A 25,741-nucleotide genomic window follows, 5' to 3' on the forward strand; every position below is an offset into this window, starting at 1 on the left:
TGGAGACCTTACACACTACTGAGCCAGGAAGTTCGGCAAAGTTGGATCAGCCTGATTTTAAAATCAATTCTCAATAGGTTAATGATTGGATGTCCACAGACCATATCAGCTATCAATATTTCCCACCAGAATACTTAATTCAAGCTCTGGGGCGTGTTGCCTCTAGTTTTACAATTGCGATCAGTTGAATTGAGATTGAAAACAAATGAACATTGGCACGAAAAGAGTGTCACACAACTTTATTTCTATGATTTAAATAGATGCCACATTCACACCAGGGTAAACCAAAACAGAAAGACATTTGAGGCAAATAATAGTTTCTTAATAGCTTATTAATGTAACAATCAGTACTTTGAAACTGTACAAGTAAAAATTTAACATTTAAAGCTGAAAACAGGACTAACTTTGAACTCAAGGGGTAAAAACTAAACACGATAAAGACTGTAAAACAAAATACATTGCGGTTTCAAACTTACTGTGTATTAAAGGCAGAATGGCTGTATAAGTAGATACTGTGTATTTATTCATACAGTGCATTCATTAAAAAAATAATAATCTAGAAAACAGAAATAGGCAACCCAGACACACACTGAGGCCTGTACAACAGGGGTTCCACAACTAGTGCACCTTGCGGTACATTACTTTAAAAGTGTAATAGTCTAGTGAGTATAATATTTACAAATTGAAACTTTTTTTCCCCCACCACATAATAAAATTATTTTCCACTACCAGGCTGTGTGGGGAAAAAAATAGCAATGTATTGAAATTGACATTCTCCTGGAGTTATTCAGTCATTTACAGCTTTAGCTTCATTGACTATAAACGGCTTTGTTGTGATGTTTTGGGAATTTTGGGAGCGTGTTGAGGGTACGTCAGGGTCGGGATGTTGGAGGTGGCTTAAAACATTTGGCAAAGGCTGATTACTGGCATTAACACGTAAATGCAAAATAAATATTTATGGCGAGGTGAGTTCAGCACTTGCATGTAAAAACTATAGCAACTTTAATGTTTTATTTATAGTCATTAAAAAAAAAAAATATATATATATATATATATATATGTATAAATCAAGGTTGGACTATTTATGCAAGCAATGTTCCCTCTAATTTTCCATGCGTCAGAGCATTCAAACAAACTCCCTGAGCATTTATTGGACCTCGGTGAGCGATGTCAGACATGCACATGGCAGCCAAACCAATAATAAATGTGTCCAAAACGAGATAATAAGTTACGTGATGTCGGTATGTTTATAAAAAAAAATAAAAATAAATCAAACAACCTATATATCAAAATAGAACATATAATACAGATTTTGTGACACAAATAAAATCCAACCTAGTTTTTTTTTTTTACTCTTATTTTAAATTATTATTACGTCTCAATACAAACTGTATAAATATGGTCCCATGTTGTCCACTCCTAAATAACGGAAAACATGTCATTTAATACATACACAAACATTTCTAGTCACCTGACCTCTGAAACGGGAGAAATGGCCTGATTTAAGGGACTCGTAAACTATGCCCATGTTTGGACTTCCTGAATGGAGCTGTCCATGCGTCTGGTCAGTGGTGAGTACGAGTGAGTGGATGTGTGTCAATGTATGCTTCAAACTCCAGTGAAACAACTGAGTGTGCGACCTCGGAACTGAAACTGGAAGGAAAGTGGGAATGGTGTGGTGTCCTGTTTGTAGATTTAACTGGGGTGGAAATGAAGTGATAGAGTATAGTGCGCAATTGCTCACGCATGCAGCTTAGAGGGAACATTGCTTGTGGGTGAGATGAGAACCACGTTCACAATACTCATAACTACAACTTCAAGCTCAACTAAAAATAGCTCCAACCTACAAACTGTTCTCATTGCAAGTCGAAACCCCAAAATAGTGATGAATTTAAGACAGCCTTTTAGTGACAACAGGTCTTTGTGCGGTGTTTTATGGCGCTACAATTGCAAAACACTACGAAGGCTGCGAACAACCTAACCGGATTGCCGTGATGACGGAGCGGCCATTATCTGGCATCATTGAGCTGTCGGGCCACCGTCAGGATCTCCTTGGCTCCTTTGCTCAAGAGCAAGTTGGCCAGATCCACCCCCAGACGCTCGGCATTGTCCTGCGAGCCGCCGCAGATCTTGATGGCCGTCACCCCCACGCGCTGTACCTGCTCGTCCACCTCCTCCTGCCACTGGAACACCACTTGGTTACAATGTGCTCAAACTAGGAATACAAAACCACTTTTTCACAATTTCTGTTCATGAACCAATTATTGTTGTTTATTTAGTATTGTTTAGTTATTTAAAAAAAAAAAAACAACTAAACAATAATTATGCAATAACACAAAATTCACGACCACACTGATTGAGTTGCGGGTTCAGTGGTCATTGTTTTCGAAAAGTAAAAGCAGATGTTTGCAAATATCTTCTTTAGTTTAATCACCAAAAAAAAAAACATTCAGTCTGTTTTTGTAAAGGAATCACAAAAATAATTGCTGTTAAGAGGCTGTAATCAGAGGATTTCAACAATTTTATGTTAATGGAGCAAAACAGTTACTCGGTTTGTTGAATTAGTTGTCGATGAATTTGATAGTCAGTTAGTTGTCACACCTCCAGTACGCACACTGTTTGTGTAATACAAAATATATTCATCCTATCAATTTCTCTTGATCTATTTCAATATGTTTTTAAATGTTTTGTAATATTTTTGCAGTGGTTTTAAGAACCTCCGAAAAAACAAATGCTGTAAAAATATACTTAGGGAATATTGCAGTAGTGTATTTCTACATGGTGGATTTGACTTATTGCAGCGGTGTCCTAGAACGCACGATGGCTTTACTTTAGTTACCCTCGAGCCCTTCACTATTGCTACTAGTGGTGCGCAGATGTCAACTAATGCAATTTTGCCTTGCTAGTAGCATGCAGTTGTTCTAATAAACTATCTCACTAATGCGGACTAATGATCAAATGGCTTTCCATACTACCACTAAAACAAATTGATTTGGTCAAACAGACGAGTCGGTATGATGATTGTGTCCTCCATGTTACCTTTTGGGTAGTCGCGATGCTCGTCTGCATGGTGTCCTTCAGAAAGTCCGAACCGTCCAGGCTGTACACGGCACCCGTCAAGTACAGCTGCGGGCACACGAGGCCAAAAGATTAAGGTCCTGCATTTTCTAAATGTGGAACGGCTCAACATTTTTAAATATCGAATAGTTCATTTATTTCCGTACCGTGATTCAAAGAGTAAAATTTCTATTCCACAAATTCATCAAAGGCATGAAAATATTTAAGACCAATTTGTAGCAATGTTCTTGTTTATTTTGTAATAATAACATTTCCTGAGATGCTGATTTTCGGGTTTTCATGAGCTGTAAACTATAATCATCCAAATTTAAAAAAGGAAAAAAAAAAATTTCACTTTGTGTTGGGAATAGTTTCACAAGCGATAACTGTGGGAAAAACATTTTTGGAAAATATTTTTTTTTCATGATATTCCAATTTATTTAGATGCACTTGGATGGAGTTAATAATTCAATATACACAATTATTTATAGACTTTGCCAATACTGACATATCCACTGTCCAATTAGATTGTTTTCAAAGTACCTGCGAGTCTTTCACCTCTGTGTGCACAGCCACGGGAACGCTGCAGCCTCCCTCCTACAAACGACACTTAGATGATGAGCATGTTGGACAAGGAAGTCGATACCCAGCGGAACCTCTGAAGAGGAACGCCTCACCACTGGCACAATTCGGAGGTTGGATAAAAATATCCCTCAAAAGGCAAACAAAAGTTCAAGGGTAACATGAGTTTCATTTGAAGGATTAACTGCGTAAGGGCGTTTCCTGTGGCTACTTGCGTTTTTTTTCCCCCCTTTTAATTTGTTTGTGAGGCCATCTACAGCTATGTGCACAAGAAAGGACGATAACAATTTATTGTTATTTTAGTTTAACATTAATATGGGAATAAACAAAAGATGCCACTCATTCATTTGGATGCGTTAAACATTGAATGGGGTCGAATTGATACCAAAGCTAACACTGGTCAACAGGAAATTTTAATCACATATGGCTTTGAATGTTAAAATGTTGCTAAAACCATTGCTGGTTTAGCAATCCTTGATTTTTCTTTTTGAATCGATCCTCTGTTATTGGCTGGTATCACTCACCTATTGATTGTTTTTGTGCCCAGGCCAAAGCTACAACAGTAGTTATTTGACGCCATCTGGTGGCGTCTTAGTGCCAAGGAAAACAATTTTCAGTCTGTTGAGACCAGTGGTTCTCAATCTGTTATGTACCACTTAAAAAATATTTGGGCCAATCACCACTGTCATGACCAACATTAAAATACAGTAACAGAGTAGGCCTAAGTGTTCATCAAAAACTAGAATGAGGTTTTACAGTCGACCCCCACATACTCGCAGTTCGGCACTGCAGATTTTTTTTTTTTTCCTTTTCAATATTTTCAAATAGTTTGTGATTTTATTTTCTCTTTTGGGGGTTTTCCCTGCCCATTTCGCCTCTTTTTTTTGCAGAAAACGCATACTGAATGTTTAACACGACGCTTCAATCAAAATGATTTGCGCTTAAAAGTTAAATACAAATTGGGCCTCAATAAAAGTTTAAAAACAAACAGTTCTTAAAGATTAACTTCAAATGTATTGTCCTAAAAAGTTATGGGAGTAAAGCGAGTCCAGGTAGTGGTACTCATACTACAATTTGAGAATCACTGATTTAGACAAAAGTAGTCCTTCACTGCCACCGTATGACAATTATAGGCAATTACGAAACCTTTTGGGAGGGGGGGGCATCACTTACAGATTTTTGCTATTCACAGCAGAGCTTTGTCCCTGTACATACATATATATATATATATATATATATATATATATATATATATTTTAGAGCAACTTGAACGTCCACCAGCGCCACAAAACAGAGGTTTCACTGTACATTGGAAAGAGCCTGTGTGCCGTGTTGTGGCTGTGTGTGTGCATGCGTACCAGGTGCCTGAGAAACGCTCTCTCGGCTATGCAGCGCAGCACAGTGTCAGTGTCGTTTAGCACACACAACATCTCCAGGATGTCTGTGTCTTTGCCTCGAACCTCCACGGCCAGAGCACCCTGAGGAAGACAAAAAAAAAAAAAGACACACGGCTATCACAACTGGTGCTTTCCCACAAAATTCATGAATAAAGCGATCATTGTTCCTACCTGTCCAACAGCATACATGCAATCGTTGGGCTCCAGGATCTAGTAGAGGACAGACGATAAGTTAGATGACAGCTTATTAGACCAGCGTTTCCCCAACCTTCACTGCGCCACAGCACATATTTTACATTAGAAAAAAAAAAAAAAATCTCATGGGCAACTACCAATCAAGAAGGTCTCAAAAGTGGAAACACGCGAACACGGGTTGATTATAAACCTTCTGCCATCAAGTGAAAGAGCTTGTTCTGCCTGTGGATTGTTCTCCCTGTCACTATACGTCGCTGACATAGATAGTTGTACAAAGACACATTATTTGTTGTAAATAAATCATTTTGAAACCAACAAAGTGAAACTGGGTAATCTTGCACAGCACACTTGATACTTGCTCATGGAACACTAACGTGCCCCGGCAACACTCGCTATACTAGTACTGTATTCGAGCTAGACTAGATATGATTTTTATTTTTTTATAATTTTGTTTTTTAAAAATAGGAACCTGGCTGATTCGGTTTTCCCAACCCATCCTCCTTAGACCAGCAGCAGCAAGGATGATGGCAGCAAAATCCTCCTTTTCATCCAGTTTCTTCAGCCTTGTGTTCAAGTTTCCGCGCTGGAGAGCAACGCTTAGGAAAGACAGCGCCAAAACAACACAACCCCTTCCTGGCCACTACATTAGGTACACTTTGAATGCTATTTGTCCTATTCTATCAACATGTTCATGAGTGTGGTTCTACTTGAGGTGAATTGTAAGTGGACACCATTGAAGTCTTGCCAGTAGATCTAATCATGCTCAACTAAATCCCGAAAAAGGATACAATATCTTTAAACTCCAAGTGAGGGAATCTCCTCTTCAGCTGAGCAGCGCGCCGTAGTGAACTGGTGCCTATCACACTGCGAAAAATACACAGCACGAAGTTGTTTTTTCTGCATGTGACCGCACCGCACGTCGCTGGCTGCTGGTTTAGCGAGTGGGGTGCACCTTTTTTCTGGAAGAGTCTCCAACGTTTTCCCGGCATGTTTTGGATGCAGTACGACAGCATCATGGGGGTTCTCTCTCCTGAAAGAAACCAAAAGCAAACAACATGTAACGTGTAAGTCAACCCCAAAATTTTCATTACAATAAAATGTTCTATGGTACCCCCACTAGTCTAAACACATCATTCTGATTAACATTGCGTTTGTGGAATACGAGTTCAGCAGCAAAATTCATCTGTTTTTAGCCATCTCAGGGAGCGGCCATTTTGTCACTTCTGTCAACTGAAAATGACATGAGAGTTGTGCGGGGCTTTGCTAACGACCAATAATGTGATTTCATTTTCAGTCGACAGCAAGTGACGAAACGGCAAAACTCATATTTCACAAACACAATGTCAATCAGAATGTGTTTAGACTAGTGGGCCTGCGCGGTGGCGTGCTGCTCTAAAAAACGATTAGCATGTCTGCCACACAGTGCTGAAATTGAGAGTTTGAATCTTGTTTCCCACCATGTAAACGTCAAATCTACTCCCCGCGCTTGTGTGGGTTTTCTAGTATTCCGACTTTCTCCCGGCCCCAACATCCCCAAAACATACGTTAGGTTACTTGAAGCCTCAAAAGGACACACACACTGATAGGTGTTGACTCACTTGAGCACAGCTGCGATGGTGAATCCTGGCGGCAGCGTGGTGGGAAGGTCCTTCAGCGAATGGACGACCAGATCCACCCTGCGGGACATAGAGGGACGGCAGTCATGTCAACAAGCGCCGACTCCTTGTGGAATAATACAACCATTCACAAATTTCAGCACGCTTTGAAGACTTCTGCTTAATCTCAAGATGTGGGTGAAATGAAAGGGTTTGCAGCTTCAGCGTTTCTCATTCATCCCCATGCCGCTTTGAAACTTCATTCATCCAACTGCAATCGTCCGGCATGTTTCTGTCAGGGTTGAGTTGGCCAGTACTACTCACATATTCTTCTCCAAAGCAGTCTCCAGCTCTTTGGTGAACAAACTCTTCTCTCCAATCTGTACAGCAGAAAAAAAAATAGTTAGATTTTTTGTAACTTTCAGTCACCGTATATATGCAAGTGGTCCTCGGTTCACAACCGAGTTCTGTTCTTAGTACAGCAGCGACGTAATCCAAATTTGTTCATGCTGAAAGTCAGAATGCGCTGTAGTTTACCTTAAGATACCGTAACTCAGGAATTAAAGCGGAAGGCATCACAAACATTTTCTTTACAGGAATATGTTCTTTACAGCCCCACCAGTCTAAACATGGCATTCTGATTAACATTGCGTTGTGAAATATGAGTTAAGTAGTCAAATTCCACCTGCTTTTAGCCATCTCGGGGGACAGCCATTTTGCCACTTGCTGTCGACTGAATATGACATCACAGTTGCTCAGGATTCACATAACGACCAACCATGGCTTAGCTTCAGAAAACAGGTGAGCCGTGATTGGCCGTCACCTGAGCAACTCTGATGTCATTTTCAGTCGGCAGAAGTGACAAAATGGCTGCCCCCCCGAGATGGCTAAAAATAGGTGGATTTTGCTGCTTAACTCATATTCCACAAACGGAATATTAACCAGAACGCCACGTTTAGACTAGTGGAGGCGCATACAACATATTATTGCAAAGATTTTGGGGGTTGGCTTGACTTCCACTTTAAGTCATAATACAGTAAACACATATATGCAAAAACAGTCCAAAAAAGCAGTAACAGAATGTGCTTTCTTGTGCCATGTGATGATGTATTCTCATGGTGCAACATAAACTCATTTGTTTTGCGTCTTTGGTAAACCTTACACATTACAACCTTCTAATTTGAATGTCCCCAAAGTTGTACAATTCAGAATTCAACCAGTGCCTTCTTGTGCTGCGTGATGACATATTCATATGCTGTGCTGTAGTCTCTCACTGACCTAAGCTAGTGCAGTAGTGAATTCAGAATTACAGTAAATATTTGTATCAAAAAATATATATATACACCGTACAAACAAGTGGTTTAGAGGTCAACTTCTAAACCACTAGTATGATCTTTTATACTTCACTGTTAACATTGCGGTCACTTGCCTTCAGTTAACTTCAGTTACAATGGTTCACAATACCACAACTTAGTTTTCCCATTTGTAAATAGATCACATTGGGGACTTTTTAATATTCACACTGATGACAAGCCTTACCTTCGATAAAGCTGTGTCAAGAATTTTGTCCCCAATTGTTGACATGGCCACTGGAAATAGAAGACAGTCCAAGTGAGTAAATTATCATTGGGTAATGGTAGGCATCAGTTAGTTGCAGATTTTCTCTATTAGCTCTCGGGCTCGGTCCTTAAAACCCCAAGCACCCCCCCCCCCCCCGACAACCACTCACATTCACAGCCGCACCCTCAGTGTATGGGCACTGAGCACACATTCTGTGCGCATAAGTCAGGTGCTTTTTCACAAAACAATAACAGCAATAAAAATACTAATTTTCATGGAGGGAAAGAAAATATTACAAGTGATGATTCTTACCAATTTCCAAAAGGATGTCAGGGTGCAGCTCTTTAAGTTTTTCTGCAACACTGTCCGTCTGAATGCGAGCCAACTATAAGAACACAATGCTTTGAATGACTTTTTAATGCACCATACACTTTAGACTTGCATGAAATGGAAACAGTGCACAGTTTAGGTGATTGTGTGACAGCCACCTAGTGTGGAAAACAAAAAATGAAACATTACATTAAAATCTCCAACATCAAACGCCCAAAAATCCGATGGCTGAAGTTATTGTGAAATAGTAAAGACTCTCTAAATTCAATGTGATATGAGCAAACGTATGAAGCACATTTTCACTACATACACTCGTGCACGCACAGGCACTACGTTTTTGGTGCACTCTGAACAACCGAACAGCACATTTGAACAACGCTCAAAGTTTCCGAACAGTCGGAGTGAACCAGTTCGTGCTCGGAGTGTATTTACGAAGACGCCCCTTCATTCAAGTCGAACATAATCAGTCTGCTTTCACGAAGGACTATAGAAATCTGAGAATATTTACTGCTGAGAGGCTGAAAAAAACCCCGGAAATCTCAAGTTCATTGAAATATATATGGGAAACTGATTAAGCATTTATGTGATATGCTTGATATTCAAAGTGGGACAACGTTGGCATATTAGTACAACATTTGTATGTTACGAGTGGGACCAAACTGGACTATAGTTGACACCTGCATTCTACTAGTGGTAGTAAACTGGACATAAAAGATCAAATACACACTCAAATGGCCTAAAGTTGTTTGAACATCAATTCAAAATCTTTGATAAGAACTCTACTAGTGCATGGAACTTTTCCTCGTCAGGCGTAGACCGCGTATTGGTGTTACTGGTTTACAAGTAAGGCATAATTGCATATTCGTAGGCCAAAGTATTGGAAAAAATATTATTGGTAAAACACAGTCGTTCTACTAGTCATGTGTTGCCCTAGTCATTTCACTAGTATGGTGAATTGTCTTATGAGTAAGGACAAAGAGGATACCAGTACATGGATCGTAAACTTGATATCAAGGATACAGATTAAATACTCAAACTGCTTTCCATAGTTACAAAAATAACCCAAGCCATTCAATACCGTACCTGACTCTTGCGGGTTCCAATCCGGATGAGACGGCTGACTTTTCCATCCCCATTCTACAACAATAAGAAAGAAAGTTTAAAAAGTCACACGCCTCCTCTGATGTTGCATCCACACCTCATCTGTAGACCATAATCTGACTTCACCGTGATATACTTGAACGGTCCTTCCTCCATAACTCGGCTTGTAAACTGTAGAAGCTATTGTGTCTGCCTGCTGTGTCGTAGAAAGGACCTGTGCTGAAGTCATACAGCCTCAAGATAGCGAACAGTAGTCTTTTTAAGAAGACAAGCCCTCATTCACAGAACCTCCGCCCCAATACATCCCTGTTGCCGACAGATAAGGGCCGGTCCATTGAGTCCGTTATACGACGCGGGGAGGGGCACCTCGGTGTAAAAGGTGTGGTCCGAAGCTTTTCCATACATAAAGCATCAATTACTGTATTTCTGAATGTTTGCCAATAAAACAAGAAAGGTTCGTAGTGTGAAGCTCGCGATAGTTATCACGACATTGTGGAGAGGTTGCCGATATATAAAAAGCTCACAATACTGTATAAAAGCTCATGATATTGAAAAAAAAAGATCAAATTAAAAAAAAAAAACCCTCACAATATTCTGTTTTTGTACATAATGACAGCTTTTACAGAGAAATAGCCTTGGCCACTGCGTTCCTATTGGCTCAGCAGCGCAAAGTATCATGGTCTACGTAGTTCACAATGTTGTGTTCGGCTGAAGCGGGCCGACGGAGATGTTGAAAAATGTTTGCTAATATGACGGATTTATGGGCCCTTTTATTGGTTAGAACATAGTTTTGTTCATGTGAGCAATAATCTGTTTAATTTCTTTTTAATCTGGTTGTGTGGGTGTGTGTATGGTTTTTCTGTAGAACACGAAATACAAATACAAATAAAATAGACATGAGCAGTTGCATGTAAATGTCTCTACACAATGATAATTAGTTGTGGTCCTAATGATACATACAGTATAGTTCAAATAGTACAGTTAACAATACCCTCGACGTATATAAATGACCTACAATGAACAAACACCTAATATTTACTTGTTAATGCATGCGCATATTGTGAATCGGGTCAATTTGTGGAGGAACTCAAATGTCTTAATGAATGGCTTCATCTGGCGATTAGCGTGGTGTTAAAACATCACATCTAATGTATTAGCACTAATAAACTAACCACCAGAGGATTCTGGAACTGCACAATGGAAAACAACTCAGGCTTTTACATAGATTTGCTGCTATTAATATCATGACATGACGATGACAACATCGTGGCAATTTTAATATCGTGATATTGTCAATATTGTGACATCCCTAGTTGTTACCTGAGCCCTGAGCCACTGTGATGCAATTTTCAGTCGACAGCAAGTGACAAAATGGTCTCTCCCTGAGATGGCTAAAAACAGGTGGATGTTGCTTCTTAACTCACATTCCACAATGTAATATTTATCATAATGTCGTGTTTAGACTAGTGGGACTGCATAGAACATATTATTGTAAAGAACATTTTGGGGTTGACTTCCACTTTAAACAGCAAAATCCAACCGTTTTTATCTCTTTTGTCACTCTCTGTCGACTGAAAATGACATCAGAATTGCTCATGGATCAGGTAATGGCTCACCTGTTTTCGGAAGCTGATCCATGATTGGCCTGAGCAACTGTGATATAATTTTCAGCCAACAGCAAGTGTCAAAATAACGATGTACGCGCGAAACACATTTTTGAACACACAAAACATGCTTTTGCAGGTGGTATTTCACATTACATTCATGCGGAACACATTTTTGTACGCAGTATTTGACATTACACTGACGTAAGTGTGGCATAAATCTAACGTCATACCCCCTGAGGTATACAAGTTGGGTGGATTTTACTGCTTAACTCGTATTCCACAAATGCAATATTAATTGGAATGCTGTGTTTCGACTAGTGGGGCTGCACAGAATATATTCTTGTGAAGAAAATTTTAGGGTCGACTTCCCCTTTAACTATACGATTCATGTATAAATTAAATCCAGCTGTGAATTTTATTATGTACCTAAATGCATTGCAGTTTGTGAGTTGAGTTATTCAAGCCAAGTACACGATATATTCACAAATTCTAACAACGTTTGTCAGGCCACGCCTCTCGATTTCAAGGTCCAATGTTTAGCGTGTATAGGATGACAGACGTCAACATTGTCCAATTGGAACGCTTTCTGCCGAACTTATACGAAAATGCTGTTTTCCCGCCCCCATCCAGCAATGGTTGAGCTTCACGCGTGGTTCAACTTTCAACATTCAATGTTAGTGATCACGTACACAGTAAAAACATACTGATAACACAAAGGCAATTCTTTGCTTTGCTAATTTCTCTCTACTTAAAAAAATAAGGTGTTCGCGCGTGGCAATTCATTTAAAACTTACCGGAGAGTTTGCCTCCTCCGTCATGGTGCTGGCCCGGTTACCTGTGGTGATATTCGTAAAAGTGCGGCGCGTTTATGCACGCAGAGGTAGTTATGTCTATAAATCCTTGAAAAGTCCAGCGCTCATTTTACATTGCTCCTCTTGACCGAAGAATACTACGTCATTGAAGCGTCATTTCGAAAGGTCATTTCCGTGTTCCATGTTTCACTCACTGGTTACGTTTACATGGATACAATTTCTTTAAGACGATCAGAGTTCGGATTAAAATTAAGATCGGATGCACTGTTTTCATGGACACTAAAAATATTGATCCGATTAGGAGTTGCGTGTTCATGCATCACACTTTCGAGAGGAACAAATTATTTTGTCGCGCTTGCTTTTCTCTTATTTTGACATGCGGAGATTGACCAAAAATTCCGGAAGTACTAGTAGAAGAAGAAAAAAAAAGACATAGCGACTTCCGTGTCAACAAAACATTGCTCCGTCTATTTCTACTTTAAAAGTTAGCGTTAGTTCGCGCTGTTACGTCGAGTTGCTGCAAATGTATCAGTTCAGTCTTCCGCCCGCCTTGTCTTTCCCTCGCGCTGCTTCTTTTTTTCTATCAAACTTTATTGAATCAAACAACAAACTCCATTGTTTTCATATCCTTTCGTTTGTTAGAATACTTAATAGAAGTATATGTCTAAATTCCTTAAAGGCAATAAAGCACGGCCTTCTTCCACGAAATTTACAACAATGAATGTGATTTTTTCAAAAAGTTTATTAACATCGGTATTGTTTTCAATGTGTTTTTTTACTGCGTTTTTTTCTTTATAATTCAAATTTTCAATGCAAAACAAAAGAACACACTACACACAAATCCAACTTTGTAAAGGGTTATCCACTTGTGATAAGAGTAGACAATAGGTCATAAATGCTGTCATACTTTTCATTCTTGATACATTTTAGGGATTTTAAATATATCTCAAATTCAATTAAAAAAATTGTTAAAGTTGGGGGGTGATTTAAGAAGTCTTTCTTTGTGAAGAAAAAAAAATGGCTAGAAAGATAATTAAATTATAACACAGTTCTTTGTCTTTGGGTGCAAGAAAAGTTCCAAATGTTAAAATGTCTCTTGATACGGGTGGATCTTCGAAATGTCCGCGAGTCCAATCTTTCACACGCTTCCAAAACATTTGAGTTCGAGCACATTAAAAAAAAGTGGTCTATTGTCTCTACTTCATTCTCACAGAAAGCACACACTGCATCTGCGCAAAGGTTCTGAAGCAGAAGTCCCATTGACCAGGAAAAATATTCAGACAGTTATTTTGCAAACATACATACATACATACATACATACATACATACATACATACATACATACATACATACATACATCTTCATTTTACATGTCAAAAAGTGTTTGCGGCTCTCAGTGTTTTCTTTTCCGTGAAAAATGGGTCAAAATGGCTCTTTGAGTGTAAAAGGTGGCCGACCCCTGCAATAGACTGTTGGAAATGAGTACATTCAATTTCATTCAACAACATTTATGTTGTGAATGTAGGTAAGTGTTTCTGATAGTGTACAGTAATATGGGCTGAACTGTACTCATCACTCACACAACTCCACACACTCTAGACTAGCGTCTACTTTACTCAATGGCAACTTCAACAGGGCTCAGAAAGTCAGGAATGTCCACAAATTAACAGATTAACATCTTTTAGAATAGGCAATATGAAATTTGTTATTCCCACAGCAAAAAATGAAATGTAATGATCTTGGTCGTTTCTCGTTTGTCATTTTAAGAATCACGCGAGGACGTGAATGCAACACGTCACAGGTTTGCATTGAGGGCTGGTCTAGCGCTGTACTTCCGGTGGAGACGTGGCTCTGCACTGCTGCCATATTGACGCCAGGCAAGCTAACATTTAGACATACTCAAGTGAGCGCTACCGCCTTACCTTGCCTCTTCGGAGTGATTAAAAGAACCTAAGCAAAAAAAGACTAAGAAGCTGAAGGCCGTTAATCTTCAGAAAGAGAAGCAAAAATGGTGAGTAAGAAACGTCAGATCCAGAAAGTTAAATACGTTTCGTTGGGCCTTAGCTTCAAAACACAGGCCAAGCATTGTAGCTGGCTAATGCGAGGTAACAGTTGGGTCTCAGAAAGTGAAATTATACAACGAACGTTTTGAATGACACTACGGGTATTTTCGTAGAGCTGTCATTTTTGACGCGAATTTAATTCCAGGCATTAGAACTGAGTGCTCTAGCTGAATGGGTAACACAGTTGTGTTACAGGCTGTGCTGACGTGACTAGCTCGCTGCTGTCTGTAGGAGGAGCTTTGCTAACGTTTACTGCTGTCAGTGAGCAAATCACTCTCAAACCTTCTCCAGATAACGTCACAGATGGTTCGAGTTCTGTTATCATCCACAACATATACTTTCATTGTCTTGTGTCATTGGTTGATGTGTATTTATCGTGGTTTCCTAGTTTACCGTTCAGCTATCAAAGACCTTATGTGTAAAATCGGCCCCCTCAATTGGTTGTAGTTGAAAGTGGATTTTGGTCGTGTGTACAACCACCCAAACAGGCAATTCGTAATGTAGGAAATAACAACTGGTTCGTTCAATACTCTTTGATTTGAATGTTTCTTGTCCCATCTCTTATCATTTCACCCAATTGTTTATATTTTGTATTGCAGTTTAAGATTTATAATCTATCAGTTCTGACAGTCTGTGCGTACAGTGTTGTGTGTTACATACAGTATGACATACTGTGTCATCATCTCCAGGTGCTGTTGGCAGCGGCGGTGTGCACCAAGGCTGGCAAGGCCATCGTTTCGCGGCAGTTCGTCGAAATGACGCGGACACGAATTGAGGGTCTCCTTGCTGCATTTCCAAAACTGATGAACACGGGGAAGCAACATACCTTTGTGGAAACGGACAGTGTCCGTTATGTGTACCAGCCGCTGGAAAAGCTGTACATGGTCCTCATCACCACAAAGAACAGCAATATCCTTGAGGACCTTGAAACACTCAGACTCTTCTCTCGTGTGGTAAGCCTTCCCTTGTTGGTGTGATTACGTTGCTGCGGTGTTGTGTGTCCCTGATCAATTTCAAATGTTCTGGACTGTACTCACTGTTCACACCTGCTGTATGGCTGGCTATCTTGAAAGGTCAGTGTGACGCCACTTTAAACAAGGGCTCAACAATTAATCAAATTCAAATCAACATCACATTGTATTAGAATCAAATTGCGAAGGCTGTGATTTGGGGGGGGAAACAAAAACTCTTCTTCATTTCAACACTATATATGACAACAACGATCTGGCGTATCACTCAATGGCAACTAGTGGGTGCGAGGAAAGGAACAGTCAAGGACTTGACGTCACATCTGTTTTGAACATTGCGCCTTGCATTAAAATGAACCTGATAGATTGCGGGCCTGCTGTTTTGGCGAATACAAGATGAGACACGAAGATGCGCACACCAGATATTAACTCATTCACTGCCAGATATTTTCAGAACTTCTTTTACCCTAAAGTTGAAAAAATATAAATAAATTCCTGGGATTTAATGTCTGGACTGTAAAAAGGCAAGTACATTCGTCAATAGCAGTGAATGCGTTAATCAAATTTGAAAATATTGCTCACTTTCACCATCAATATCAAAATGGGCCGACAGAGCTACTCTACAATAATTGAAGAGAAATAAACTTTCATATTACATTATGGTTTATTTATTTTATTTTGTCAAAAAGCATAACCTATGAGGCAAGATTTACAGGTATAATAAATCTGACGTTCTTTATTGTAATATAGATTAATTTATTGCTTGTGCTTGTTCGAACCTTGAAAAATAATCGCATCTTAAATCGCAGTTGCAATATTGCAATGAAACCCTATTTGGGATTGTCTCGTTGTGCATGTATGTTTTGAGTGATTCTACTTAAAACATTTCTTTAGTAAGTGAGAATTTCATTTGCTGTATTCAAACCGATAGATGGTATGCCACAACTTGAACAAATCAACACCACACCTCAGGGATTAAAAAAAAACTTGTAGTACCAGTAGGTGTCTGTAATTGTTTTAAGTAATACTAAATACACATTCTTATCTACACACCAGGGCTGGGCGATACAGCCTTAATTTCACATCTACAGCTGGGCGATATAGATATAGCCCATTTTATATCATGAGAATGATATATTTTCAGTTATTCTATAAAAATTATACAACACACTTTGACTGTTAAATTTTCTCACTTTTATTAAGTGCATCACATCATGTTTTTATACAATTTTAGATGTCAATCTTAAAGAGGAGGCCTGAAAAATGTTTCAGAAATTGATTAAAAAAAATATGAAATCGACTATTGTAATTTTGAGCTAATTTATGGTTATTGATTAAAATCAAAACTCAGGACTGGATTGTGAAACCAAATCATATTTGTGATATATGTATTCAATATATTATATCCATCCATCCTTTTTCTCAACCGCTTATCCTCAATATCGCAATATAAATTGAATCCCTTCACAGTAACGGTGTATTTGGCGATACAAACTTAAGTATAAACATTGTAGTAAAAGTGTTTCTGATCGGGTTCTAGAGTCCCTCTGCAATGCTAATGAATTAATAACAAAAACAAAAACGACAATCTGCAAAGATGTAGTGATTGAGAACATTGATTCCATTGATCACCTCTCTCAAACCAAGACTGACCTGCGAGAGACAGCATGGTGGGGGAAAAAAATAAGAAATAATATTGTTACAATATAACCTGAAGCTAGGGTAATTGTTAGCTATTATGGCAATTGTCCAGGACCCAATGAATCAGGATTTCATTCCAGACCCCCCTCCCCCACATATTACTCAAATCATAATAGCTAAGAAACACTGACCTTCATGCAAGACACTGACGTCAAGTATTCCCCTTTATGCCTGTCCAGATCCCGGAATACTGCCGAGTGCTGGAGGAGAGCGAAATATCAGAGCACTGTTTTGACCTGATCTTTGCCTTTGATGAGATTGTGGCTCTCGGCTACAGAGAGAGTGTCAACCTGGCTCAAATCCGCACCTTCACAGAGATGGACTCCCATGAGGAAAAGGTTTTCCGTGCTGTCAGAGAGGTGAGTTCAATAGTTGGGCCCGGGCCTTTTCAGGCTGGGTTTAGACTCCATTTTCCAGGGGTCCAACACAACACTCAGCCGTCTGTGCACAATTCTGTGCACAATTGCAAGGAAAAGACAAATACTAAGCACCGTGCAGCAGCTGCAGTTGGTGGATAAAGTATGCGAACCCTTTGGAATTTCTGAATAAATTGGTCATACAATGTGGTCTGATCATCTAAATCACAAGAATAATCAGTCTACTTAAACCAATACTACACAAACAATTGCATGTTTTCATATTTTTATTGAAAATAACATGGATCCATTCACAGCACAGGAGGAAAAAAAAAATAAGTGAACCTCTAGGCTACGGATTCTGCAAGAGCTTGTCAGTGTCAGGTATGAGCTAACCGGAGTCCAATCAATGAGATGAGATTAGAGGTGTGGCTTAAAGCTTTTCACGAACAATCTCAAATCTCCTCTCTCAAACCAGATGTCTGTCGTAATACCAATATTGCTGTTGCTGTCTTTTAAAGAAAGAAAGGAAAGAAAAAAAAAAAACAGTTGCATGTTTTGAAATTAGCTAAGGAGCACTTGGAACTTCCACAGTAGTACTGGCAAAAATGTTCTGTGGGCAGATGAAACCAAAGTTGAATTGTGTGAGAGGAACACAACACCAAATGTGGAGGAAAAATGTTGACATTAAATCCGTCACCGAGTGTGAAGCATGGTGGAGGGAACATCACGGTATGGGCGTGCTTTGCTACTTCAGGTCCTAGACAGCTTTCTATCATCAATGGACATGAATTCACAAGTTTCTCAAGATATTTTCAGAAGATCTTTAGGCCATCTGCCCAACAGTTGAAGCTCAATAGTGTATGGGTGTCGCAACAGGACACATATCCAAAACACTGAGGCAAATCAAGAAGAGAATTGAAGAATAAAATAGATGCCTGGAATTAAAACGTTGGAATACGGTTTGTGCTTTGTAAACTGCAAAGAATGAAGATGTACTCCGTATGTCCAAGGCCAGTCTGCAAACGCTAATCCCCTGCCAAATTACCCTCCAATTTAGCTATTGGAGACTGATCACTAATTTCTCAGTAAACTTTAGAGTTGCCATTAGTCCAAGTGATTTATGATTTAGCACACGATAGTTTATTATATAGTCTCTCACCTCCCTTCTTGTCTCGGATATAGTCTCTTAAATCCAAATGACTCCAAAATTACTTATTGGGGATTTAATTACGAATAAACCTTTTCAATAACAAATATAGTCATATTTGTTACAGCCAATGTGCACTTATTGTCTAATTATTTAGTCTTTTTAAAACAAAAAAGTTTTAATTGTTTTATGTTTTTAAGCACTGTTTGCCAAGTCAAATTCCTGCCTACATGTGATGCATTTGGCACATTCTGATTCATATTTTGTCAACCCGCAGACCCAGGAAAGAGAAGCCAAGGCTGAGATGAGGAGAAAGGCCAAGGAGTTGCAGCAGGCTAGAAGGGATGCAGAGCGTTCTGGCAAGAAGGGACCAGCTTTTGGTGGCTTTGGCAGCGGTGGCATGACCAGCATCTCCTCAGGATCGATCATCACAGAAAGCATCGTCGAGCCAGAAAAGCCCAAGATCACTCCAGCTCCAGTCAGGCATGCAAAATAAGAAATACACATTTGGATTATGCACCAGTTGTTCTTTTTTCGCCCTGCCATTGTTCTTTTAAATGGCCACGGGATGTTTGTTTGACAAATTGTTTTTTTTTCTCCCACTTTCCAGACCAAGTGGACCAAGTAAGGCACTGAAGCTAGGTGCTAAAGGGAAAGAAGTGGACAACTTTGTTGACAAGTTGAAGTCAGAGGGCGAAACTATCATGCCATCCTCTGGGAAGAGAGGCTCAGATGTTTCGAAAGCACTACCACCACCAGTGAATGTAGAGAGGTTGGGACTCGTCTTGATCCATTCAACAAAATAAATAATAGTTTGAACAAAATTCTAATGAATAGTTTCGAAGATGAACGGTCACTTTATGTTACACCACAGGGTTTAAGGTGTATAAAGTTAATTCAGTTTCTGTGCCGCCTCACCTTAGAGTTAAAGCGGAAGTCAACCCAAACAGGTATATTTTTAAGAATATGCTCTATGCAGGCCCACTAGTTGAAACACAGCATTCTGATTAACATCGTGTTTGTGGAATATGAGAAATCCACCCGTTTTAGCCATCTCTCGGGGCGGCCATTTTGTCACTTCTGTCGACTGCAAATGACATCACAACTGCTCAGGTAACAACCAATCACAGCTCAGCCTCAGAAAACAGATTCGCTGTGATTGGTCGTTATCTGAGCCCCGAGGGTCTGTGATGTCATTTTCAGTCGACAGAAGACAAAATGGCCGCCGCCTGAGATGGCTAAAAACGGGTGGATTTTGCTGCTTAACTTGTATTTCATATTAATCATGTTGCCTGGTTTCAACTAGTGGGCCTGCATAGAACATATTCTTGAAAAAAAAAAAAAAGTTACTCCAAGTGAGTGATAATCTCAATCTTCTGATACACTTCCAAACTATTCTTCCGTTCTCAAGTGCTTTTTCTCTGGCCCAAATTGGTTAATGTGTTTTGTTCCCAACACAGTAAAAATGTAAGCAAGCCTTTCAATAGAATCTAACAGCTGTAGCTGTTGTGAAATGTGCTATACAAATAAAGTTGTATTTTATTGTATTGTAAACAGGAATATGGTTGGCCCTACAACCAACAATCGTTCGATTCAAACAGTGATAGCAACTTTGTGCCATGGAGTACGCATTACTTGTTTTTGTGGTCTGTTATGCTTTGATTCAGGACTCGATGTAGGAATTGCCACAGAGAATCGATGCAAAGTAATGTTTTTTGTGTATTTTAGATATTGGTACTATTTACGAACAATGACTTACTGCAAAAAAAACAAAAAAAAACATGAAAAACAGTAGCTATTCATTCATTTTTTTTGTTTTGCACTCAACAGTGTACATCTTCGTGTTGAAGATAAGATCTCGCTCACTTGCGGTCGTGATGGCGGGCTGCAGAACATGGAGGTGCTGGGCATGGTGACGCTCCGAGTCACAGACGACAAGAACGGACGCATCCGCCTTGTTCTCATCAATAATGACAGCAAAGGATTACAGCTGCAAGTAGGTGCTTTGCAAAATAAATGCACGCACTTGAGACAATTCATCGTCACTAGTAATGTACTCACATTACTCGATTTGACTCGATTTGTATTAACTAGTCACAACTGTGCAAGTTGTGCAAATATCGTTTGACATATCCATCACATGATTTTTAAAAAAATATTTATTTCAAGCCTTTCGAATTTCAAAATGATGAAGCATTTGTATTATACGGCAACGCCGTACATTCAACGCATACCGGCGTACCAGATACGTCACTTAGGAACAAATAGATATTGACCAGCTATCAACAGACATGTGCCATCATGTGCCCCTTAGACACATCCCAATGTAGACAAGAAGTTGTTCACTTCGGACTCGGTGATTGGCCTGAAGAACCCTGAGAAGTCCTTCCCTCTCAACAACGATGTTGGCGTGCTGAAATGGAGACTACAGACCACAGACGAGTCGCTCATACCTTTAACCAGTAAGTCCGAATGTACAGCAAATAAGACAATGTTTGGTTTGTTGCGTACTCCATTCGCAAGTGCATTTTGATTGCTGCATGAGCATAGCTCAAATCAGGCACAGCAGGCAGCCATACAAAAAGTACATCAATGTATATTTGCGGTTTGCAGTCATCGCATTGTTTTTTTTCTTTATACAGTACTTTTGAGTTTGGTGCGTGGCGAGTCGTGTCGGCGTGGAACAGCGAACTATCAAGCTAATTGCAGCAAACCAATTTTACTTTTGCGCATTTTTGAGGGCAGTGGGACTCAGCAGTTGACTGTCAACTGTCCTTTTCATCCGCAATGTGTCATTTATCCCTCAGTAAACTGCTGGCCTTCAGAGAGCGGCAACGGCTGCGACGTCAACATTGAATACGAGCTGCAGGAAGAAAGCCTGGAACTCAATGACGTGGTCATAACCATACCAGTGCCGTAAGTAGCTGAAACACATAGTGACATAATTGGCATTAGTAAAAATAAGATCTTGCCATCTCTTTCATTAAAATAATGCCATCCATAAGTGTCATCACAATGTGTGTTACCCCCGTGCAGGTCTGGCGTTGGCGCGCCTGTCATCGGCGATCTGGACGGAGAGTACAAACACGACAGCAGGCGAAACGTCCTGGAGTGGTGCCTACCCGTCATCGATGCCAACAACAAGACGGGCAGCCTGGAGTTCAGCATTAGCGGACAGCCCAATGACTTCTTTCCCGTTAACGTGTCCTTTGTGTCCAAACGCAACTACTGCGACATCCAGGTACGAACTTGGCTCGAAAGCTGTTGACTGATTGATTGCTTTATTTGAACATATCAACTGAAAAATATCAAATAAAGCAGCAATAGATTACATCATTTGGTACTGTTTACATCTTCAAAAGGGAGAAAGTCAATTTATCTATTCCTACCCGTTGGTTTCTAATATCATATTAATACGTAGACCTGTCACCATAGCACATTTTTCAGGACGATCTATTTTCTCAAACTATGTAATGGACGGTTGATAAATGTACATGTATTTGGGGCAATTCGTACCGCCTGTCAGAGGTCTGCAGCATTTCTTGAGACGCTGCTTTCTCAACACTGTTTAAAGGCTGCATCTGTTTAGTCATAACGTGAGCACCGCTGTCTCTATGAGGCGCTATAATTGCAAACTGTCGGGAAATGGAGGCCCTCCTTGTCCTGCCACGTTTTTTTTTTTTTGTCACCAGTTGAAGAAATTGGATAGGATGTTTGTCTTGTATGGATCGAGGTTTATGTTGAGAATTTCTTCATACGAATTCAACACACCAAGCTTTGTTCTAGCTTGAATCCGACCCAAAATGTTGTGACCTACACAGTCCCTGTGTCATTCAGTTTTGGAAATAATTCCGTTTATACTGCTCAAGTTTACCTACGGCCACCAGAAAACGAACTCCTTTCTCTCTGCGTCAAAGCGCTTTCTACTGCCTGTCTTCTTGTGCGTGTGCGTGTAAGAGAGAAAATCCCGCCTCCCACAGCGGCGAGCATTTCGACTGACAGGAGAGGGAACAACGCAAGTGCGACAATGCACATGGCATATGTAAATGACAATTTATCAAACCCAGAAAAAAAAAAATTTGAGTCTATTTTATTTATCCAACGATAAGTTGATATAGTAATTATCATGACAGGCCTATTAAACACTTGACCATTTTATTGTATTATTTCCTTAATGGGGTTTCCACATTAGAGACGTCCCATTAACGTGAAAATTAAAAAGACGTAATTGACCATACATGTGCGACGATATACTGGTATATAAATGTTTCCGAATAATGGGCCCATATATATATTTGGAAGGACAAGCTGTCCTGGATTTGCAACATCAACTCATTCTCGTAGTTTTCGTGTTGCGCTATTTTAGGTCTTAAAAAGCCTTACAGTTGATTGGCTGATTTAATTGTTTTTTAGGCTTTGCTGCCCGTCTGAAACATGCCAATGATGAACATGTTTTGTTTTTCTCTGTGCATCAGGTTGCCAAAGTGACTCACGTAGATGGAGACGCCTCTGTCCGATTCTCTTCAGAGACCTCCTTTGTTGTCGACAAATATGAAATCCTGTAAGAATATTCTGTGGGTTAAAAAAAAAAAAAAGTGGAAAATAAAAAAAACGGCCCACGACAAATAGTCCAAATCTGTGCTCCAGAGAACGATTGACAATTCCTTGCCTGCCCACCCTGTATACTATTACACAGACTGTGTACATCAACAGGACTCCATCATCCCTCTGGCAAATAGAGCTGCAGTGGTGTATTTATGTTTGTAAGAGCGAGAGGATCATCTATAGTGTTAAAAATTGAGATTTCGGAACTACAGCGATACTGTCGTTGAGCCGAACGGAGGCCGAGGATGATTGCGGGGCAGGCTACTGGACACATCACACTTAAGTCTGTTAGTACTACTATGGGACGAGCGCTTGGGGGGAAAACACGAGGCAATGGTATCGGCCTTCGCTCGAATTGGCCCACGTACTTACTTACATGCATCCTCCACAACCACACTTCTTCCCTCTCAATGTTGCATTGCAATAGTTTGATAGGGCTTATTGAGGTTCTTGCTTTCTTCTTCAAAATGTTCTTGTCCTTAACTACAGAGTTCTTGTTTTGTATCCGGTATGGTAAGCAATCAAACTATTGTTGTTCTCTCCGATATCTCACTTTTTTTCTTTTTTTTTTCTTGTCAGGACATTTTAGAAAGGTTACGGAATGGACCTCAGCTCAAAAGTAAATGCTCGATATAAATCTGCTGTCATCTTCATCTTATAGCAATGTGTCCTTTTTATTTTTAACATTGAGATTTTTTGTTACTTTTTGCTGTATAATTTGTCATCGTTTTCCACCACATGGCAGTGAAGTTTGACATGGAAGAGCAGATCCTACCCACCACTGAATTTATTTGACTATCGCAACTTTAATATTTTTATAACGCCGTCGTAGCACCTCAAAAGTAAACTGGGTTTTACTTATGGCAATTGAATAATGGTGAGATGTACCCTCAACAAGAGCCACAAACAATGAAGCTCTAAATGCAACACCACCCCCACCACTCATTCCCGCCACCCCACAAAAATGCAAATAAACTACAGCGCATCTTGAAACTGGGCCTTTCGCACCCCAAAGATAAGAACTGGGGGCCAACACCCTTGATCAACCATTTAGTCATCAGTCAGTTTTTTGTTTTGATAACTCTGACTAAAATCAAGATTATTAAGAAATGAGAATGTCTCTGTTTATTTTTCACTTGGACTCCCCAAATTTCAATTTGGTAACGGTTGTATGGATGATGTTGGAAATGACTTGATCAAGCATTTTTAACTAAATTTCTGAAGGGGAATCGTAACATTCCATTGTACAATTTAGGGGAAAACAGAATCTTTAATGTAATAAAATGTATTCTTGAAAATGACATGGTTGTTGTGTCAATGTCTGTAATTAGTTAAAAAGTATTATCATTGCAGTGGTATATTTTTTCTGTATTATTAGCCCTTTTCTAAAATAGAGACTGTAAAATAATTTTGCTTCCAGGATAAGTGGAAAGTTCGCTATGAGACTGGCTGTTTTCAAGAATTCAATATCAAGAGTCACTACCAGACGAAACATGCAAACTTCGACAAGGTGACTGGTAACAAATGCCGGGAACATTTTAAGCAACTTGAAGCTGAATGGTCGGCCCCCACACATTTTCACCTCACCAAATCTGGCCCTCTGCATAAAATTTGGAGACCCCTGCTCTAAATTGTCCCTATATGATTGTGAGGGTGAATAGTGTTCGTTTATGTGTGCCCTGCAATTGAACAGCTCAATGCCATGTTGTGGAGACAGCCTATTTTTCCATTTATATTTGTTCTGAGATCGTGCTGCAGCGAGGAGCGGTTTGTTTTTGACTACTGCAAAGTAAAACTCTGAGCAAGACATCATAGTTGAGGCTCACAATGAGCTCACTTTTAATCAGTTCAGCAGAACATTTGTTCCACACATTTATCCACTTAATCTTCACAAGCTGCAATCTTCTAGTAAAGTATTAATAGCTTTTTTGTACCTGTGTATTTTTAACAGTACTGACAGGCCACACATTAATTTTAGGCCAGAGTTCTGCAGGCCGGTGGAAATTTGAACATGGGCCGCAATTGACCCATGGGCCTGACTTTGGATATAGCTGGTTTAGAATATCGGCTGTGTTCCGAAATTAATGGCAGGGGAGCGTGCTCTGTCTCTCCGAACACATACACTCTCAGAGATGTAGTGCACGGGCGTCAGTAAATTTCTGAACGTGCTCCTACTGATCATGGATAGTCTTTTTAAAAAAAAAAAAAATTTCCACAAAAAAAAAAATCTACATTTCTTGACTGGTCTGAAGGAATAAGAATAGCAAGAAAACCTGCAAAATAGTGCAGTAAAACTGCAATAGATGAAATTCTGGTCACAAATGAGAACCCGCAATAGAGTAGAGCTGCAACAACCGAACCGCAAAGTAGCGAGGGAATGTGAAGGATCTAAGATGCAATAAATGCTGTACTGTATTAGAATTGTTTATTGGATTTAGTGTTTCGATGCGATAGAGTTCTTGAAGTTGTCGCCTTCTCATGGTGTAGTTTAGAAAACAGCTAAAGCCAAGCCATGAAATGTTCAATACTTATAGTCCATCCACAAAATACAAAACATGCTCTAAATGAAAATTACAGATTTTCCTGAGACAAAATGATTATAGCTGACGTGTAGTTAAAATGATTTCTAAATATATTATTAATAGTACCAATCCTAAATAGT

General features: G+C 39.6%; 2 protein-coding genes across 2 annotated transcripts; one reads left to right on the plus strand and one right to left on the minus strand.

Annotated features, from left to right (window-relative positions):
• Positions 1 to 224: 224 nt before the first annotated feature.
• On the minus strand, positions 225 to 12,758 carry LOC147144677 (porphobilinogen deaminase-like). Its single transcript, XM_086036694.1, has 14 exons — positions 12,219 to 12,758; positions 9,800 to 9,853; positions 8,699 to 8,771; positions 8,366 to 8,415; positions 7,151 to 7,206; positions 6,830 to 6,907; positions 6,184 to 6,261; positions 6,020 to 6,095; positions 5,701 to 5,814; positions 5,208 to 5,246; positions 4,998 to 5,117; positions 3,601 to 3,654; positions 3,040 to 3,126; positions 225 to 2,183 (listed from the first exon to the last, which is right to left on the minus strand). Exons 1-14 carry the CDS (start codon positions 12,240 to 12,242, stop codon positions 2,010 to 2,012), a joined length of 1,077 nt encoding a protein of 358 aa, XP_085892820.1. The 5' UTR covers positions 12,243 to 12,758; the 3' UTR covers positions 225 to 2,009.
• A 1,266-nt stretch (positions 12,759 to 14,024) lies between these two features.
• On the plus strand, positions 14,025 to 24,380 carry arcn1b (archain 1b). The gene is made up of 10 exons (XM_086036244.1): positions 14,025 to 14,247; positions 14,989 to 15,252; positions 17,148 to 17,327; positions 18,752 to 18,957; positions 19,085 to 19,246; positions 20,305 to 20,470; positions 20,789 to 20,936; positions 21,282 to 21,390; positions 21,511 to 21,715; positions 22,950 to 24,380. Exons 1-10 carry the CDS (start codon positions 14,245 to 14,247, stop codon positions 23,037 to 23,039), a joined length of 1,533 nt encoding a protein of 510 aa, XP_085892370.1. The 5' UTR covers positions 14,025 to 14,244; the 3' UTR covers positions 23,040 to 24,380.
• The last annotated feature ends 1,361 nt before the right edge of the window (positions 24,381 to 25,741 follow it).

Source organism: Filicampus tigris, chromosome 7, assembly GCF_054856515.1.
Source record: "Filicampus tigris isolate MCC_2025a chromosome 7, RoL_Ftig_1.0, whole genome shotgun sequence".
Classification (NCBI taxonomy): domain Eukaryota; kingdom Metazoa; phylum Chordata; class Actinopteri; order Syngnathiformes; family Syngnathidae; genus Filicampus; species Filicampus tigris.